Source organism: Haemaphysalis longicornis, unplaced genomic scaffold (assembly GCF_048455015.1).
Source record: "Haemaphysalis longicornis isolate Haplotype H1 unplaced genomic scaffold, Haemaphysalis longicornis Haplotype H1 scaffold_7, whole genome shotgun sequence".
NCBI lineage: Eukaryota > Metazoa > Arthropoda > Arachnida > Ixodida > Ixodidae > Haemaphysalis > Haemaphysalis longicornis.
In genome coordinates this window covers 166,415,167-166,435,055 of record NW_027526422.1, presented here as the reverse complement: position 1 = coordinate 166,435,055, position 19,889 = coordinate 166,415,167, and the positions used below count along the sequence as shown (strand labels likewise).

The following is a 19,889-nucleotide window of genomic DNA, read 5'->3' as shown; positions in this document are numbered from 1 at the left end:
GCATACCATTCCATCCTGAACCCAGGAAGAGGCATGGCGCTCTTAATGAGCTTTGTGGAATTTTGTTCTCACTGGGTCTGGACAAGTACTGCTGGGCCCTTGGCCATACGCGCCACCACAAGGCATTCAAAGCAGTGCTGGCATTTCGCTGAATTCGTAATGGCACGGCAGTAAGACTGTAGTTGAGGCCCGTCTTGGTGAACTGTAACACATGAACTCAATAAGAATGGGCATCTTTTTTGTATAGCCGCTTTTTCATTTCTCCCCCATCTTCATCCATATTATCCTCTTTCCACACTCTTTGTTCCCCTTTCTCTTCCCACGCATAGAATAGCTGGCCAAGGCTGATTGATATCACTAGGTCAACCCTTCTGTAACATTTTCCTTTCAGTAACATTTCTCCCTTTCTCTCTCTCTCTCTGTCTTTGTTGCAGAGATGGCTGAGCGGCACGATGCGAAGGCTGTCCTGCAGATCGCCCGTGAGCTGGTGCTACAGATCCAGACGTTGATCGACAACCGATAGACGTGCACCCAGTCTTGGCGCCTACGCCTTCCACAGGCGAGCTGTTCCTATATGAGAGCATCGGGGAGCAAAGAGGTCTGTCCCAATGTCGCCCCGGCTGCTCTGTCCATATATATGCCAGCCGGAGACGCCTCTCTCGACCTGCCTGCGGGTTTGGGTCGAAGAGAGCAACCACCGAGCCGACCTCTCCAGTATTTGTTGCTACGAAACAATCTCTTGCCAGGAGAAGGCCAAAGCTGCGAGACAGGTGACCAAAGATCGTCAGTACATACAGCTAGAGGTATTCCAATGTTGGGCAACGCTCCTCTGGCTGTTTTCAGGGGTCGCTGTCAAGCTCGTTTATTTTCGTAACAAGTGAGCGGGAACAATTGTTGCTGAGATATGCCTCAAGCTATGCGTGTTACAAGAATGCTTTAGAAAGGCTCTGCTGGGCCCTCACAATGGGCATCATGTAATGCAGTCCCAAGATAGCCTCAGCACATGGCCAGCAAATCATCCTGCTGTAGGTGTGCTAGAGGCTCGCTTTTTTTCGGCAGTTCCGGGGCCACTGATAATGCCTTTGGTGTAGCGTGCTGCTGTTGTTGTTGTGTATACAGGGCACGTGCCAGGTTGGTGCATTTACGATGTAACGTGGAACAAATACTTACACGGCTCTTTCTCGATGGTGCATTCTGTCCAGTGTGTGGCTGAATTCCTCCTTCTCCCCATCTCCACCTACTTTGTGGTGTGCGTGCTTATTTTGTGCTGTGCTGATGAGCAGTGTTTTACCTTTGGAAGCGCTGTGTGTTTGGAAAGTGCAACTGATTCTGAGTGCCTGTAAGATGCCAGCCGTTCCCCCTAATACCATCCCATCGTCTCGGTGTAGTGCTGTCTGCGAGTGACGCATATATTAAGTTCTCGCACTCGTTGCAAAAGAACATTTGGCATTCAGAGAACAGCTCCTAAGATTAGTGGCGTCTCACACTGAGTAGGATAAACAAGTTTTTAAATGGTCAGGTTCATTTGGTTTTGTCATTTTACTTCCTGTTGCATTCCATCATCGAGCATTTAAGCCGCACTCCTATTTTTTATCCTAGTCCACTCCAAAGAGGAACAAGAGTGAGGACTTCATGATCGCTGGAAGAAATGGAAAGTTACTACTGCATAAAAATGGCAAGTTGGGCTAGTGGTGTAGATTCATAATATTTGAAACAGCGCAAGTTAGACAAAGACGAAAGAAGAAACGGCGACAGGACAGTGCTGAAAAAGTTACCTGAGCCAGCATGAAAAATTTACCAGTATGCAGTTGTTCATTGTGAGTAACTTGCCCCAGTGCTGTCATGCCCTCAGGTGGAAAAAGCACTACATTGTGATGTACAGTGGAAGCAGCAAAAGTCGAGTGTCAGGGCACTGCACTTTTGTGAAGGAGAGAAAGGAATGAAACATGTCTAGTGAAAGGAGGCATTGCTGGGCCATCACATTTTTTTTTTCCTCTCTCTCATAAAGCGGAACACTGGGCGTTTTGCAAATGGCAGAGGCTGTCAAAATTCTTCATGATGTAAATATCCAGAAAGGCCCTGAAAGGCCCTCAGCTGATGCTATTGGAGCACGGAGTATCATTTTAGTTGCTCCTCTGCCAAGAATCTGGCCAAATGATGAATATAATGAAGTCGTATTGCATATCAAAAGCGTGCTGATTATTTTCACTCTTTTCTGCATTGTTCTTACGGCCATGGAAGCTACTGTGGCCCTTTCCCATAATAAATGACCTGCATGGATGACCCATCGCGTCATCCATGCAGGAAGATTTCATCTCACTATGCTGAGTTTGAGCTATCTTGCACTTTGATGATGCTGATGGTAATTGGCTGTTAAATGACACAAAGCCAGCTAGGGCAAAGATTGATTAATTGTAGGGTTTAACTTGCCGGCACAATGCAGGTGATCAGGCGCGCCGTAGTGGAGGGCTCCGGATTAATTTTGACTACCTGGGGATCTTTCATCATCATCATCATCATCACCAGCCTATCTACGCCCACTGCAGGGCAAAGCCCTCTCCCATTAATCTCCAATTACCCCGCTCCTGTGCTAACTGCGACCAAGTTATCCCCGCACACTTCTTGATCTCATCGGCCCATCTAACTTTCTCCCGCCCCCTGCTACGCTTGTCTTCTCTAGGGATCCACTCTGTTACCCTTAATGACCAACGGTTATCTTGCCTTCACATTACATGCCCTGCCCACGTCCATTTATTCTTAATTTCTACTAATATGTCCTTAAAGACAGGAAAATGTGCCCAGCAAAAGCATCTGCGCAATTTTTGAAGTAGTGGGACGAGTTAACAGTGTAACTGACTGCCAGAGAAAGGATTTTTATGTGCGTGTACATCATGGGCAAGCGTTACATGGACTGCTGCATCATGATGAAGACAGGTCGCTTCTTCAGGCACTGCACTAGTACTTCATGGTCGTAATATGGCTCACAAGAAGGGAGGTTTTACATCTGCTGTTGCTTCCTGGTAGTCTATGTAAATGCGGAGGCCTCAATAGCTTTGTCCCTGAAATTGGATTGCCAGTGTCGTAACCGCTTATCACTACTCGCTGCTCTGCAGGTCAGTTGAGAAAAATTGTGCGTTTTTTTTTTTTTTATGGGTGGACGGAAAAGAGAAACTTTAACAGTTCTTGCAAGTTCGACGCAGCGGGAAATTGTGATTTTTTTTTTTTCTGGACCAGCTTTCTAGTCTTACGACTCGTCATCCATTTACTCAGGAGTCAAGAAATCGCACAATAACATCGCCAGTTATTTATTTGCGCACTTTTTAACGACGTTCATTTTACTTCTTTTCCATCTCATGCTTCTTGGTAAAGCAAGAGCAACAGCTTAATATAGGTACTTACATTGACTGAGACATTGCCGGTTTGGATTAAAGGGGAAAATGTCGTCTTGTCTGTTTTCTGTGCTGTGCGTAGTGCTTGCTTTTTTGTGCCGCAGTGCAACACTAATGCAGCTTCACTGATTGAAAACTGTCGAAATTGCTGCTTCGGGACTCAACATGACTACACCTTTTTCATTAGAAGTAGCTTAGGCAGGTATGGGCTGCTGAGGCTTCGCTGTTTGTCCCTGTTTGTCCCTGGATTTGTCCCTGTTTGTCCCTGGATTCATACACACCACCTCTTCTGTCATGAAACTTTATGCCCAGCCCACTGCTTTCTGTGAAGAACAAAAAATTGGCGACTTTGATGTGCTGGAAGTGTGGGGGGGAAACGGGCGTGCCATTGTCTTTCTTCTTTTTGGTGTGTGCACTTCTTCAGCTTCTTTCATGCGCGGAGTGCACGTGTCTGGTGCAATGGTGTGTAATCTTTGCTCATTTTTACTTAGTGTTTAACCCCAAGACTGTCTCGTAGCTTAACAGTGTTTCAGTGTGTGCCAACTGTAACCCTCGCCACCAGAGGGCGTTTGGCGGCTGATTTGCAGTCCACATCTTCCATGATCTCCGGTATGCAATCAGTCGTTTGTTTGAATATTTGTCCGCTGATGTTACTGGGCCCCGCCATGGTCAGTCACTGTTACGTCGTGCAAGTTGCTTTGTGTGTGTGCGCGCGAGGACAAATGTGAGTGGCCACGTGAAGCCACTCCAGGCCTGGTTAGTCGCCTTCCCCTCCTGTTATCTTTACCAAACTTTTAAGAGCTGAGGCGCACTGTTCTAGTCATAGATGTTCCTTGATGTGATGAGGTGAAAAAAAGGAGAACCAGCAGAACTGATGGAGGAGGCATCTTTTGCAACTAGTCAGAGAAGTTCTGTCGAGACTTGATAGCACAGAATTGAAGCAAACAAAAAATTTGTTCGCTGAGTCATAAACATGATAAAACCTGTACTCATGGAATAAGACTTGGTTCATTAATTTGGAAATTTGTGATGCTGAGTGCAGACTGTAGTGAGAAAGGGATGACAGATCCTGTGATGGTGAAATGCACTTTTTCCCTGCTAGATAATAGCATACTCTTCAGTGCTGAGCCGTTTGTTCTGTAGTGCTTGCCTCCATCTGTTTTTTTTTTTTTTTTAATCTCATTCTCAGTCTGCCTTGTATAGAACATAATAGCATACCAATACAGGCAACATTTGCTTCTGGCACTGCAACTGTCATTGTTGGCTTTCAAATACTTTCTGGTTTTCTGAGTGTTTTGATATGCAGCCTGTTAAGTATGTTTCAAGTCTCCACGCCAAAGTCTTTGCTAAGCCAAGTACTTGCTATGCCACCACATCGAAAAATAAATATTACGTGAAATAGCTGATAATGGCATTGCATAGGTCTACTTGTACGGCACCACTTACTCTCAAGAGAGAGCCAATCAAATCTAGTCTGTTGGTGAAGAACGTTTGCTCATTTAGGAGTCAACACTCCACATGCTGCTGTGCACAGAATCTGCAGGTGACTTGCAACTTGCTAGGGCCCACGCCACTGCTACTTGTTGTCGCTTAAGGGAGCAGCCATGTTGAAAGCATCATGCCGGTAGGACACAGGATTTAGCAAGTTTTTGTCAGGCTAGTGGTGATGCTACACCGAGAGGTAACGTTTGCACTGACTTGACTTTGTGCTCTGGAATCGGGCACAGTACTCGCTGTTAGAAGGGACCGAAGGGCATGCGAAAGCTTGGTGATGGCCAAGTTCTTCAGTGGCCTCTAGAGGCGTGCTGCTCTGGCTATATTTTATTAGATGCTTATTTTCTTATAGGGAAAAGGAGAGGCATTGACAGTGACTTCCGTTTCAAGGGTGCATTAACGATCTAGCTACATGGTGCCAAAGCTTTCGTGACAACCCTTGCCATGTATAATGAGGCAAGATAGCGTCGCTTATCTCACGGTTATAGGACCGCCAATGTGGGCAAACTTCTCCTGGACTGTGCGTAACTTTGTATGAGGTTTGTAATTTTTGTTCCGGTGGACTTTAATGTGGTGCATAGCTGTTTAAACCATTTTCTGTGTATGCCTGAGTACTGGCGTATGATAAAATTATGATGAGAAACTTTATGTTTTGAGCTTTCTAGGTGCTATTGAGCATCAAGTGCTCCTTGTGTGGCTGATGATGTACAACTGGCTTCATGCAACATTAAGAATTTTGCTTCTTTGCTGCCAGATTTTATTGGAGAAAGACTTCATTATCATTTATCGGGACATTGGCTACCACTGATTCAGTTGGCTACCACTGAATTTGAAGTTCTGTTGTACAGTGCAGAGTAGTAGTGTTGATGATTTTAATGAGGTTTACGTTTGCGAAAGAATGGAAAAGTGCATTGTTATGGCACTAAGAGAAAGATTGAATGTACTCTGTTTCTTGCAATTTTGCTTTGCCCACAGGAGAGAACTTTTAAAAACAAAGCTAAAGTATATGAGAATATGCTTCAAAAAGCACTTCACAGGCCTGCTTATGTGCAAGTCAAGTGCACGACTCAAAATAACTAGCTCACGTACATTTTGGATTCCACTGCATTCCTGGGAAAAGTTTAGTAAAATTACTGTGGCTGATAACGGAAAAACATTTGAATTAACGAACTGTGTGATGGCTGCTGAAAGCAGCGTGCTTTTGCTCTACCTTTAATTACACCTTGTCTTGATGGCTCATTAAGTTGCTTTTATGGCTCGATTAAAAAATATACACACAGTTCTGTTCTGTGAAATGTAGCACCTTGCAAGCTTTTCTGTCCTTGTCACTGTGCATATCCTGTGCCCACACCACGAAGCTTTCCAAAATAGCATGCGCTGCAAATGGTGCACATATTTATGTGTGCCCAGAGACAATATTTGTTGTTGAAACTGTTTTTAGGGCCATTTCAATCTTTAGCTACATCGAGAGCAGGCTGGATATTTTCGTGCTCATTCTAGAAAGCTGGTTACAATGAATGATTGCTTTATCGATCACATATTAGTTACTCATAACAGGAAAGATATGAAGTTTGACAGGTGTTAGTCTTTCCATAACCTTTATGCCTTTATTCTTTTCTACACACAGTACTGTGTTCTTCGAGGAAAGACATTGGTCTTTTAAAAGTATTGGTTACTTTTCAACATATTCAATTGTAATTTTGCTGCATACATTTAGGCATGCTGCTGCATTGAGTAAGTATCAATCTCTGTAACATGCTGTGCAAAGCCAATGCAGCAAGATTTTTCATAATTATGCTATAAATATCTGGTTACATTATACATCTTGTGCCCTATGTGAACTAGGGAGGACAACTGTATAAGTTGTAATAGTTCTACAATTTTAAAATTGTGACTATCGACACTGAGGCAAGTTGTAAAAATTGTCTACTTAGCTTACCAAATAAAAGCTGCTGTGCAGGCCATGTTTGATTTTTTTTCCAGGCAGTTCATATGAAATGTTTTCGTGAAAAAAAGTTTTCAAAAGTGCCATTCTCTTTGCACCTTCGTGAATTTGTTGATGTCAGTCATAATAGTATACTTGCAAGTCTGCGGAGCAAATAAAAAATTGGTGGCTTGTTTACCCAACGAAACATCTGCGTAAACAAATAAAAGGTCAATATTATCCGAGAAATTAGGAAAATAAAGATTTTGATATGGGAGGGAGCAAAAAGTGACGTCATTGTGTTGGTGCGGCGGGGGTGAGTGGCACATGAAGTTACGTCTTGTGCTCATTTATTGTAAACTAGGCCTGAAGACCTGCACTAAATAGTTAAGTAATGATCTATGTGGGTTGAATCACACCATGCAGCTACAAATAAATCATCCACAAATTCACTTTAGTGTCCCTTTAAAAGCGTCCATGAATCGCTTTTTCCTGTCCTAGAAAACCAGGCCCAGGGACAAATATAAGCTTTTTTGCTGACACAAGCACATGATTTTCTGCAGCTCTGAACTGGCAGTATTTTAGCAAATTGGCGGTTGGCTGGCGAGAAGTCAGTCAATGCATATTATGAGGATGATAGGAGGCCAGGAGACACAAGAACATCTTTACGTCCAGCTAGCTGAGTGCCATCTGCGGTGGTGCTGTGAGCAGCTAGCAGACTGCCACTTTGAGAAAGGAGGGAAGTTTTGGAGTTACTCACTGTTGCCAACACTAACGCTCATGCTAAGCAGAGTGTTTGGTGTCAATTACGCTTTATGTGCACATAGTGGGATTGCAGGTTTTGAACAGCAGCACTTGTACCAGTTTACAGCCCGCTTTAACGATTGCATAGATGCACCAAGGGCACAAACTTAAAAGAGCATTAGACCATAAAGGGCATTTTTCTTCAAAAAAAAAAAAAGCACACCCGGCATCTCAACCAAGATGCGTGCGTGATAGCCATCTTCCGAACAATTTTTGAAATGGTGAGTTCTGATGTGGAAGTTTTTGTTCCTTGGATCTGTCTGCACAGTGGCACATAAAAAGGTCCCATGAAAAGCCTCATGCAAGCCAACTATGCTGATTTGCTTCTACTACATGCTTTATGGCCCTGACAAAAAACAGAAAATGCAGCAGATGTCCTAACAACTCAGTACCAAATCGCTTACTCAGTAAGGTGCGTTAATTGGCCTGTAAGTCTATCCTGTGGGCATCACACTGGAGTAAGCAAAAGCATGTGTCATTCTTGTTGTGCTTTTAAGTTCTTCTTGCTTAGCAGCTGTTGTTTGACCTATGGAATGCAAGATTTAAGAGTGAAATTCATTCTCCGTTGCCTACCAGCCTGTTATGCTCAGACTAGCGCTTTTTTTTTTTTTTGTTGCTCGATGGCACTGCTAGGTAGTGACAAGGTTCTACTAAAACCTTGAGGAATCCATCCCCCGTGAAAATGGAAAGAGCATTTCTAGCAAGAAATCATAATTTCCAGCTTCATTTCTGACTAGATTATTAGATTCTAGCTGGAATCGACAGCTTCTAACTAAAACAAATTTTAGTCTAGCTGGAGACGATTATTTCCAGCTTGCGGGTTTTGTTTCTTCTAGTTGGACTGACAAATGCTAGCTGGAAGTAAAGCTCAGTCCAGCTAGAAATGAACTAGAAACTGAACTTCTGGCTAGAAATTCTGTCTATTTCCAGCTAGAAATTTCTAGCTAGAGTAAATTTCTGGTTCAATAATCCAGCTAGAAAAAAAACCTATATTTTCATCTGGGATGAAGGCTAAGGCTGAAAAATTAGCTGCGGAGTATGTGTATTTGGGCACCACAGAGCCTTCGAAACTTGTATGTGGATGCAACGAAAAGTTGATGTCCCAGTGCTGGCCTCCACGCTGTTGGACGCTAGGTGGTCTGCAATCAGCCCGGCACTGTTTGGTGTACATAAGACGTTTATTTTTATCAACTGTTCTCAAGCAAGGTTTCAGTGTGAATCCTTGGGAATGGAAAGAAAAGCTTGTTCATTGTTGAGCAGGAAGAAAGGTAGCAACTGAGGTAACGTATCTAAACAGAAACAATTGGTATTGCTGATACTTTACTCTTGCAAGCGAAGAAGTTATTAAGGATGATTTGGCAATGTCCAACAAAAGAAAACTTTTTTGGCAAACGGCACTCCCCTCCCATTTACTTTTTTTTTTAAATAAAGAATGGTTGAAGAAAAGTCGAACAAATTTAATCGTTATTGTAAGCACCTGTCATAAGATTTAAGCACGACAGGTGCGAAAGTGAATAAGTGCCTAGAGGGGTTAAACAGCATTTCCAACATTGGGATTGGGTACACGAGCCGTAGAAAAGCCCAAAAATTCTAAAATACCGAAGTGTAGGTTTGGATTACTCCTGATATTTTGATATTTGACGCATCAAATTGCCAGCTTTTTTGTGGTTCAGTGATGGTGGCGCATTGTTGTCGTAGCGTGCGTTTTTGGTTTCATTTCTTTCAAAATGTGCTTTTGGTTGACCTTGTCCTTGTGCTTGGTACACCCTGTACACTACAAAACCATCCTATTGCTTCGCTTTGCTGTTTGACATGTGCAGTGAGTGCATTTATGTCCCGGTGGCTATTATTGCAGTTGCTGTTGTTCTCGGGCCGCCCTGTGCTGTGTGTGTACAGCTTGACAAATGTCGCTGAAGAAAATAAAAGAACAAATTATTCTGCGTTTGTACTGTGTTTCATGAGGGGACCAAGACCTGGCAATATGGTGTGTACAGTCCGAGAATTCCACGCAACTAGCGGGCTGGGCTAAATGCAGGATTGGCGTCCTGTTTGTATACTTGCTTAAGGGACGCAGGAATTACGCCTTTGTGTGAAAGCGCTGCTGCTCTGACGGTTGAACATGCCAAAATGCACAATTCCTGACTGATGGGCCCTCTCCTCGATAATGTTCGTTATGTGCGCCAACTTTTCCAGCACCTACAGAGTTGTCCTGTTACTTCCCACAATTGGACTGAACTAGATTTCTTCGGTCATGGAGCATCTGTGCGGACATCCACCACTTTTCAGTACAGGTAAGTCGGCCACTTGTCCCAAACTATGAGAGCTTTTTTTGGGTTCCAATTTGATGGTCTTCCTCCCACATTGTGACGAGCGTAATTGGCCTGAACACCTCTGCCATTTCATCTGTGTGGTATGAAAACCGCATTTCTTTTCTTGCCACCAAAAAGGCAGTTTTAGATGTGGTGTTTTCTGTTCATTCTAGACCGGATGCCTTGCTGTGGATTATAGTGGTCACCTCGGCCGTGGCTATTGACACCATTCTCCAGCAGTGTATCGATTATGAATACAACACGTGGCATGTATTTTTGCAAACTCCAGTTCGCTGACACCTGCTGTGTTGTTATTGGCCGTGAGCTGTTGGCTTTCAGTGCCCTGATCAAACACCCTTGCTATCTCATAAAAGGATATCTGTGGTTATATTGTCACATGGCGGCAAGACAAAGAGGTGATCCTTTGATGGAGGCGAAGGTTGTATTCACGCTATTTACATGATCCTTTGATGGAGGCGAATGTTGTATTCACGCTATTTACATGATCATTTGATGGAGGCGAAGGTTGTGTTCACACTATTTACATGATCCTTTGATGGAGGCGAAGGTTGTGTTCACACTATCTGTATGATCCTTTGATGGAAGGTTGTGTTCACACTATTTACATGATCCTTTGATGGAGGCGAAGGTTGTGTTCGCACTATTTACATGATCCTTTGATGGAGGCGAAGGTTGTGTTCACAGTATTTACATGATCCTTTGATGGAGGCGAAGTGTGTTCACACTATTCACATGGCGGCCACGAGAACCCCACCCTCAGCTTGTTCAGTGTTGGAGGCTGGAACCATAGCATCATATTCCATTGCCCACTTCTTCATCCTCTCATAACATAACGTTACAAGACATAACATTATGCCATATGTTACATAACATGTTATGGCAGTGATATAATATGTACTGACCCTTATTTGGTTACTTGACGTACATTCTCAAAGAACTTTGCCATCTTGCCTTATGTCACATTTCATGACTGATGCCAGTCGTGCAGTCCACCATGAACACCTTTAACTGGCGATTTGTTCTCCATCACTGTGCTCCATGTTTCTGCCTGCATTGACTGGCTCTGCTGATAGCATAACTTGATAACTCTGGGACAATTCTCATTCTCTCAGCTTATAGTTGCATCTAGCTGGCACCAATTTGCTGTGGTGGGATGTAGCAACTTGCTATTGCCTTTGTGGCAATAGCAAGTCTCTGCATCCCAGTTGTTCTTACTGTTATTTTCATCTGCCTTCAATGCATGACACACCAATGACCGTATTGGCATCTCACGACTTCATCTTACGTGGGCCACAGTACCAACTGCAAGTTACAGAATGTGCAAACGCCTTCCTGCCATCAAGAAGTTGTGTTTGCCCCAAGATATGAAGTTGCCACTGCAAACAGTTCCCCCTGCTAACTGTCGTTTCAACCATGTGCACTATAATGTGGTCCGCCCACTGGCACCTCGTGGCAGCAGCTCCCCTACATTTTCACCAGGAGTGACTGGTTCACACAAACGTTAGGTTCATAAATTCACCGAGGCAGCCTTCCTCAGTGACATCGGTGCCAAGACGGTCGGCCGTACTTTAGTTGAAGTGTGTGCCTCCATTTTGACTGCCCCTGTGCCGTTAGTTCCATTAGTTCATTAGTCCATTAGTTCACTGTGCACCTTTCGCCACTTTCAGTCATGTTTTTAGCGCCAAGCACTGTTTACTGCGGCTTACAGTAGAGTGTGAACGGTATGGTAGTGCGATGAGGCTTCCCGCTTAACGTCGATTTTACCAAGATGTTTTGATAGTTGCCACGCAAGTTTTCTCGGCTTCTGTGTTTGTGCACCATCCTCTGTTGTGACCTGGAATGATCTGGGGCTGGTCACGATTTTATTAGATGCGACTGCATCTCATTCACTCGCCTTGTCCCTGCATCCGGCATCGGCGTTGTTTTTGGCGTCCACCCCTCCCCCATTCTCCTCACCGCGTGAGCTGCGCTCTCCGCCGCTCACCCCCTCTCCTCTCCGATAGCGAACACTCTCTCGTGAGGGGCATTGGATTGGATTCGAATGAATTGGCTTGGCTTGGATTGGACTGGATTAAAGTGGATTTTGTTGCGTCATAGCCGCGGCAGACGCACTGGTGCCGGCGCGTCCCCTCACCGTTATGCGCGCTATAAAACGCGGTGCCTGCGCCGCTCCGCTCCATCGTTCCAGCGCTGTTCCTCCGCTGTCCAACGCTGCAACGTTAACCCCCTCTGCGTCGCATCTACACAGGGGTTCCCGCGAGGGGAGGTGGGAGATTTTTTTCTTTTCATGTTCCTGTGGACTGTTTTTCCTTTGACGAGTTCTCATCTCGCACATCATCTGCTATGCACAAACTGTCTCTTATTTGTCTGCACCTTTGCCTCTTATTAGTCTGAACTTGCCAAGCTGTTGCACATCATCTCGGCGTGTTCACAGCTCTAAACAATTCTTGGAGCACTTCTGCACTCGTTTTTATTGCAGCAGATTTGTGTTGTCATACAAAAAAGTGACTTCTACATTATGGAGCAGGAGAGGGGGTAGAAAATTAACTAATTACTCATGATAAAAAGAAATTCTCGCTTTGCTGCTTAGGCAACAAATCAAATGCAATGGATACGACAGCACGAAATAAATGCTGAGGCAAAATGAAAAAATACAATATTTTGCCACCTAATTTCAAAAATAACGAATGAAAGCAGAAATTATATACACAACCAATACACCTTCAACAAACAAAAACTGGTAGGCATCACTATACGGAATCGTCATAAAGGAGCACTGACACGAAAATTTTATGTTACACTTTTATTGCTTTTATCGATGCTTAATGGTCTGGCCAACCTGAAACAGCACTTCAAATACTTCAGCGCGCGATAGTTAATTACATTGAACGGCCTGAAAATCGTTTGTTTCAAATTCACGCGCTTTCATCCCGAACGGCGCATATAACAGACTCCCTGCCTGACCTCACCGCTTTGTGCGGACGTCACCGGCGTCCGCTTGAGAGGGTGTTGCGCCCGCTCGCCGCTCGTGGGGCCGCGCGCGTGAAGTGACGTCACGAGTTTTTGACGAGCGCTGTCGCGTGCACTTCGATGTCCATTTGCTGTGTGCCTCTCCGCGCGCTGCTCCGTCGGCGCGATAAATGAGATCCAATTGAACTATGTTCTTCGCGTCTCAGGCCGCTCATATTTCAGCCAGGGTATTCTGTTGAGTGAAGGAAGCGAACTGTGCAATAATATTAACGCCGAAAATTGGTGTCAGTGCTCCTTTAAGCTCGGGCTCCTGGGGATCGAGGTATCTTGCGTAGACATGCTGATCGGTACCACCCATAACTCGAGCATAGTACAGGAAAAACTCGTAGATGTACACGCGATCTGGTTTGGTATAGTGAAAACTTGCCCAGTATCGCTGAAGCAGTTGGATGCCTGGAAAAATAGCTTTCATGCATTAGCCGCCACGACTGTACATGCCACACCAGGCATTTTCAGAAATTTTGTTACACTCTCGGGAACCTGGTAAATTTGTTTTGTCCTGCTGGAATCGAGTAACAATCCACTGTATATAGTTCGTATTTTGCATACATTCTTAACCTGGACTCCAACTTATTGTGAGAGCCTTGTTGACAATATTATAATGGTAAAACTTTTGTGTAGCTAAAAGCCACAAATCGCTGACTGCAAAGTTATGCCTGATCCCTCCTCGCTATCATAAATGCTGGCAGAACCCCTCTGGCTTCAATGGGCAAAGCAAAAGCATTAACAGCAACAAAAAGAGCAAGACGGCAGTATTTATAATGACTGCAAAAATACATTGCACATAGAAAGTCCAGCAAAGCAGCCGCTGTATTTGCATTTGTCATATTTAGGTTTAGCTACATTAGGGATTTTCTATATTTGAATACAGCAAATGCCCAATTTTAATTCATTCTTCAACTGTGTACTTATAATTCAAATCGCTATAGGACAGTGGCTTGATCTCTGTGTCGGCGTCACAGAATAAGAAGACCCACAATTGGTGGGTAGAGACAATGACGTTTTATTATAGCACGGCTACGCCAGTCACAGCGCAGGCTCTACGGTGCCGCACAGGTGAACACTGAGGAGCACGCGGCGTTGCGCAATGCCAGGGGGCGGGAGAGGCGCCGCGCGTGGCGAGAGGCACGGCAGTTATGCAGAGGATTATAAAGTGGGCCGGCCGGGCTCGTGAAGCTGTAATATACACCCTCCGTAAAAAGCAATGCCTCACTGCTACACAAAGCGTGCGGGAAAGCGAATCGTTTGGTAAAGTAACAGTATACGGTACAGCGAAAGGACCATGATTTGCGGGTCGGCAGCAGTCTTGTGGGCGTGCTTGGCGAGCGACGCTTTGCTGGCGGGTCGTTGGCTTCACCTCAAAATTTATACATTGCAGGGAAGGCATTTAGTAATTGGCAAAATCCGCCGTCATATAAAAGTGTGCAGGCTAAGGACGTTTGTTTATTCGCTGTTAAGCAAACCGTAATTTTTGCTGTCCGCATTTAAAAATGCGAAGATAATGTCGAGCGCGCACACATGAGCGCGGGCCCTGCGGCAACCGCCCAGCATCCCCGGCGCACGTTCGTCAAGCCATGCATCAAATAGGCAGAAAAACTCCCCAGTTCGCCGTAATCGCCGCAACACGTGCACTCTCTTAATTGGAACTCGAGCGTGTCATGGCGTGCGCCTCTCCAAGGTGATATCACTTCGAATTTGAAGGAAGCTTCTCACTCATAGCAACAACGATGGAGTAAAGGTCGTTGCGGCAGCGGAGAAGCAAATCGGCTGCAGTCGCGTGGACTTAAACCGCCATGATGGTCGTGAAAGTTGCGTACAGCTTAATTCGCTACCTATTACGCGTTATTGTGCGCTTCCTTCCTTTTTCTAATGATTTTTTTCATACGCTGAAAATTTTTGGTTTATCCTTGGCCTGCTGCCTGAGATTATCTGATGGATCCTAGCCATAGACACATTCTCTTTAAATAGACATGGACAGAACTTGCAGTGGATGCATTTATAATGGAGGCACAGAACTGAAATACCTGCGCGCATCGAGACACCTTGCCTCCGTCCGGCCAGTGACTGCAGGAAAGTCAGAACACATGCATGGCCATCTAAGGTCGTTATCAAGAGTTACTCTGGTTATCAGCTAGCGCTTCCTAACGATCAGGGCCGTACCCAGAAGGGGGGGGGGTGGTTGGAACCCCTCCCGAAATCTTTTCCAGGCAGCACGTAAGCAATACTTACTGTTGCTTTCAGCAAAACTACCCCCTTCATATAAAACCCCCTTCATCAGTTGATTTTATTTATTTAACCAATCTGTTACACCCTCCCCCCCCCCTCGAAACAAATTTCTGGCTACGGCCCTGCTAACTATCGTATCAAGTACCCAAGCAACCACGGACGTCCGGGAAACGTCCGAACGACAGCTGGACATCCAATGGTGGACGGTGGACGGCCCCTGTAGGTCCACTATACGTCCATGTTTGGATGAACATTTGCGGACGTACACTGGACATGCAGAAATGGAAGTACAAAGGATATGCATTTTCGTAAGCCCGAAGGACATCCGCCCGTGGATGTTAGGTGTTATTAGGAAGCATCAGGTAATTGTGTCAACTGCATATGAAAGCAAAAACAGAAAAGCTACTCTCCTTTTCAATTAAAAAGATTTTGTACATGAACTCCCTGACATGTATATTGCATGTTTCATCTGCTTATTACTAAAATTAAGCCTTTTCTTTTAACTTTTTTAAAATCACCTCGCCGACTACAACTATGCTCTTTGGGGAAGGGTAAGTGAGAACCGCGCTACCCAAACGTGTGAGTTCGCGTATACGCGTCTGCCCGGTAGCGCATTGTTGCCGTACGGTATACAAAACCTCGTTAAAACGGAATGGGATATAACGATCGAAGCAATCGTAATTCCCCTTGAAATTTCCATAGACGGCCATGTATTTAACACATCGTTTTAAAGGGACACTGAAGTGAATTTGTCAAGCTCCCGTTTTTGCTTGCACTGCGTAGACTGGCTCAAATTAGCACACTTTTCATCGTTTATCCGGTTGACAAATCGGTAATTATTTTACAAAGCGCGAAAGAAGAAAAACTACCATGCGCGGTTTGCGGCGGCCGCACCAACTAAGGCTGTGACGTTGAGAGGAGGGGCGCCGTGATTGGACGATGCCCAAGGTTAGCAATCACACAAGTTTCGGTTTCGGTTTCGGTTCTGTAAAACATAACCAATGGCTTTGTTGGATGGGCATTCTCAATATCTCAGTAATCATCGTACCGCGCTTCTGCCATGTTGTCGGCTGTAAAATGCACAAGATAAGCCTCCCAGGACGGCTTGTAGTCGTAGCATTCACTAGCCGAGACCTACGCAGTGCATGAACGCCCTCCGCGTACCCGCAGACGCCCAAATGTCATGCGCTTTTCCCCCTTATTTGGAGCTTGCCTCCCTCATGCCTGTATCGTAAAAAGCGTGTTCGCACCAGGCCAAGGGTCTGTTCATTCTGGCCTGTGCCCACTGCCTGCAAGCAGTCGGTGCTTATGGCAACAGCACGCCAACGAGAACTCGCTAGCGCGCCAGTGCCAGCCTGCGCGCGTTTTGTGAACTAGTTCGTGTAGCCATGAACGTTGCGGCCCCAAAAAAGGTGAACTCAATATAGAAAACATCGGCGGAAAACAAAAAAGTTAACTTACAAAAAAAAAAAAGCACGTACCCGCGGGGATTCGAACTCTTGACTCGCAAAACATCAGCGGTGAATTCCTGGCGCCCCAGATCGCTAGGCCACGGAGCGGGACGCGAGTGTCTTGCTAATATAGGGTATATATTGTACAACCGGTTTACACTTTTATTTAGTTTTGGCATTTCAAGCCGCTTAGGTGACTATTTGTTGTACTGCGATCGTGCAGTAAGCGTCGCCCGAGTTTCCACAGTAGCTCACGTCTAGCAATTGCATTTCGTAGACGGAAAAGCGTTCGCAGATGCGTAGTCGTGCTGCTGACCGCTGTGCTTGTTCGCCCAGCGCAAAGAAGTGCTTCCCGCGCCCTAGTTTTACGCTGTACGGTAAAAATATCAGTTGATTTTATTTCCTTAGTACCTATATTGAATTCGCTGACTCTTCTCCCGCCTTCAAGAGGCCTTATATTTTCCTACTGGCGTACCAGTCAGCGAAGCGTCGCATGTGCAGCGCTTGTGTGAAGCGACCTTGACTTGGAGCTAGATACAGTGTACAAACAAACCAAGTAAAGAAAAACACATTCTTCCATTCACAAACGTGTCCTGGCTTCGTTTCAACTAAGCGAACGAATTGCGACCAAGCAGTTTTTTTTAACCTCCTTGATTGCGACGACCCGCCGGCGGCCGGCGGACGAGACGCTGGGCCGACTGACTCTGTCGGCCGGGGAGCCGTGCAGTAGCGCAGCCGTGGCGCAGCCAATTGCCAGCTCATCCCCTCCTGACGTCACACGAAAACGCCACAGAAAATGGGCGAGCGTAAAGAGAGGAGGACAGCGTTTTCGAATTAGTTTTTCTACTAAATAAAATCGCGTAAACGCGCCTAGAGTGGTCGAAACATGGCCTGGGGACTCCGAACTACAATTTGCGCTAGTAATCCCGCAATGTTTACATATCACTTCAGTGTCCCTTTAACGAAGCTAGAATTTCCTCACAATGGGTATAACGAATTTTTTCCCCCACAGCGAGCATATCGGACCGTTTTTTTTTCTTTTTGTGCCCGTCATGTCAATGTCTTATAGCGCGCGACGGTTCACGCCGCTTCACGGATGCAGTAATATTACACTCGCGCTAGGTAGGAGCCACCAACTACCGCTCTAAAATGGCGCTGCAAGCACCTGGCAAAGTGCGTGAATGTGCGCGTCTCCCGGGCTCCAGTAGGGTGCCTGGATGTTCCTCTGGGCACTCTACCAGGATGCGGCAGACCTGCTGGCTGCTTTGGCGCTCACGATGACGACGAGGACGGACTCGAAATCGCGGCTGCAGCTGAAAAAGCCATCATTGGACGTATAGTGGACGTACATTGGCCGTCCAAACTTCGCATTGGATGTCCGGCTGTCTTTCGGATGTTCCCTGGACGTCCGTGGTTGCTTGGGTTCTTTCAGGCCCCAGTTTCAGCTGCTCTATTTTCGCTTGTCGGATTAGCTCTCGCTGAGTATCGAGGGCAGATAGGGCCACGGCTGCCTCCCCCCTCCTGGGGAAGCGCCCCATTCTGTGAAAAACCAAGGTTGTTGTAGTTGACTGTAGTGTCTGTTAGCGGGTGAGCCCTTTCCGGCAGGAAAAGGGTGGGGGAGGGGTGGGACCGAATATTTTCCTTGAAGAGGAACTTGGAATACTGGCCAAGAATCGGGTGCTTTTGGAAGCTATGTCCTTCCTCACAAAACAACGTCCCCATCTCAACTAACGTGAAACCTGGGGAGGGGCGAAGCATGCAGTGTATACGTGATGTCACATGAAAAGTTTAGCGGGCGATTTCTTCCCTTGGCAACACTGAAAACCACCATGACCATGACCACTGTGCCTACGCGTGCGCTTTCGCATCTCACAGAAAAAATGTAGTTGATGATTCTTTCATAGGAATCGGTAAAACACGAAAGTTAAATGTGCTTTCACAGCAGCCCTTGAATGTTTATTGTGCATCGAAATGAATTTGCACATCGCTATTTATATTTCGTCGGTACGGCACCGTTAGACGCATCAACATTACCCACTGGATTACTCGCGCCAGACCATTTCCTTAATCCGATTGAAACCCTAGGCGCTCGCAAACCGAGCAAACGAAACCAAACGGGTTGTCAGCGAATCATTTGGTGAAGTAACAATACGGTACAGTGAAAGGAGCATGATTTGCGGGTCGGCAGCAGTCTTGTGGGCGTGCTTGGCGAGCGACGTCCTGTTGGCGGGCCGTTTATGCAAAGGTGCGACCGCATTGGTCCTGCTCTGTGGTGTGTACACCAGACGCTTGCGTTGCGACGAGCTCAGCTTGTGGAACGCGGCGGCGGCGTTCTACAAGCTGAGCGGTGTTTCACAGGCGGCGGACGGGTAAACAGCAGCTTCCGCTGCTATACGCTGCCCTATAGAGGTTCCAACTATCGGCGCTCATTAGCAACCACGGACGTCCGTGGGACATCCTAAATACAACCGAACATCCAATGCCCACTTTGGACGGCCACTGTACGTCCATGTTTGGACGTACATTTTCGGACGTACAGTGGACATCCAGAAACGGATGTACAAGTCCGAATTACATCCGGAAACGGACGTAAAAAGTTACTATGCAGCATCAAATCATGGCGTAAATTGGATATAAAATCAAAAACGAAAAAGCTACTGTGCTTTTCAATTAAAAAGATTTTGTACATCAACACCCTGGCTTGTAGATTGTAAGTTTCATCTGCATATTTCTAATATTAAGCCTAATTTTTAAATTTTTTTGAAGCACTCCACCAACGCCAACGATGATTTCTTTGGGGAAGGATATATAAGAATTGAGAACAGCTAATGAAACACGTGAAGCAAGTTCACTGTGTTCATGCCGTCTGCCCGGTAGTGCGTTAGCCTTGCGCGGTGTACTATACTATTCGTTGAAAGAACATTGGCATGTCGTTATGTGATTCTGGAAATTTTTACTCAACATCCCAAATACAGCCAATTTCGGACGTCCGACTGGACGTACAGAAGTGCTAAAACCGGACGTCCAACGGACGTACATGGTGCGTCCATCGCATCGGCCCTGAAACGGACGTCATACGGACGTCCGCTAGAGCGGGAATGGACGTACGGCGGAAGGCCGACGGACGTCCGGTGGTTGCTTGGGAGCGTCATGGCGCACTACTTCGATTCACCTCTCCTGGACGGCAGCAGCATCTGAATAGACAAGTTAGAGGGGAGGACATAAGGCGCGTTCGTACAGC

The 19,889-nt window shown here is 45.8% G+C and overlaps 1 protein-coding gene across 1 annotated transcript in view; it reads left to right on the top strand.

Moving 5' to 3' along the window:
* The window catches only part of LOC144147196 (small G protein signaling modulator 2-like), a 96,414-nt gene extending 86,865 nt beyond the window's left edge, over window positions 1-9,549 (top strand). The window contains exon 22 of the mRNA XM_077679266.1: window positions 435-9,549. Within this exon, the coding sequence (XP_077535392.1) occupies window positions 435-523 (89 nt within the window). The 3' untranslated portion in view covers window positions 524-9,549. The remainder of the gene's footprint in view (window positions 1-434) is intronic.
* The last annotated feature ends 10,340 nt before the right edge of the window (window positions 9,550-19,889 follow it).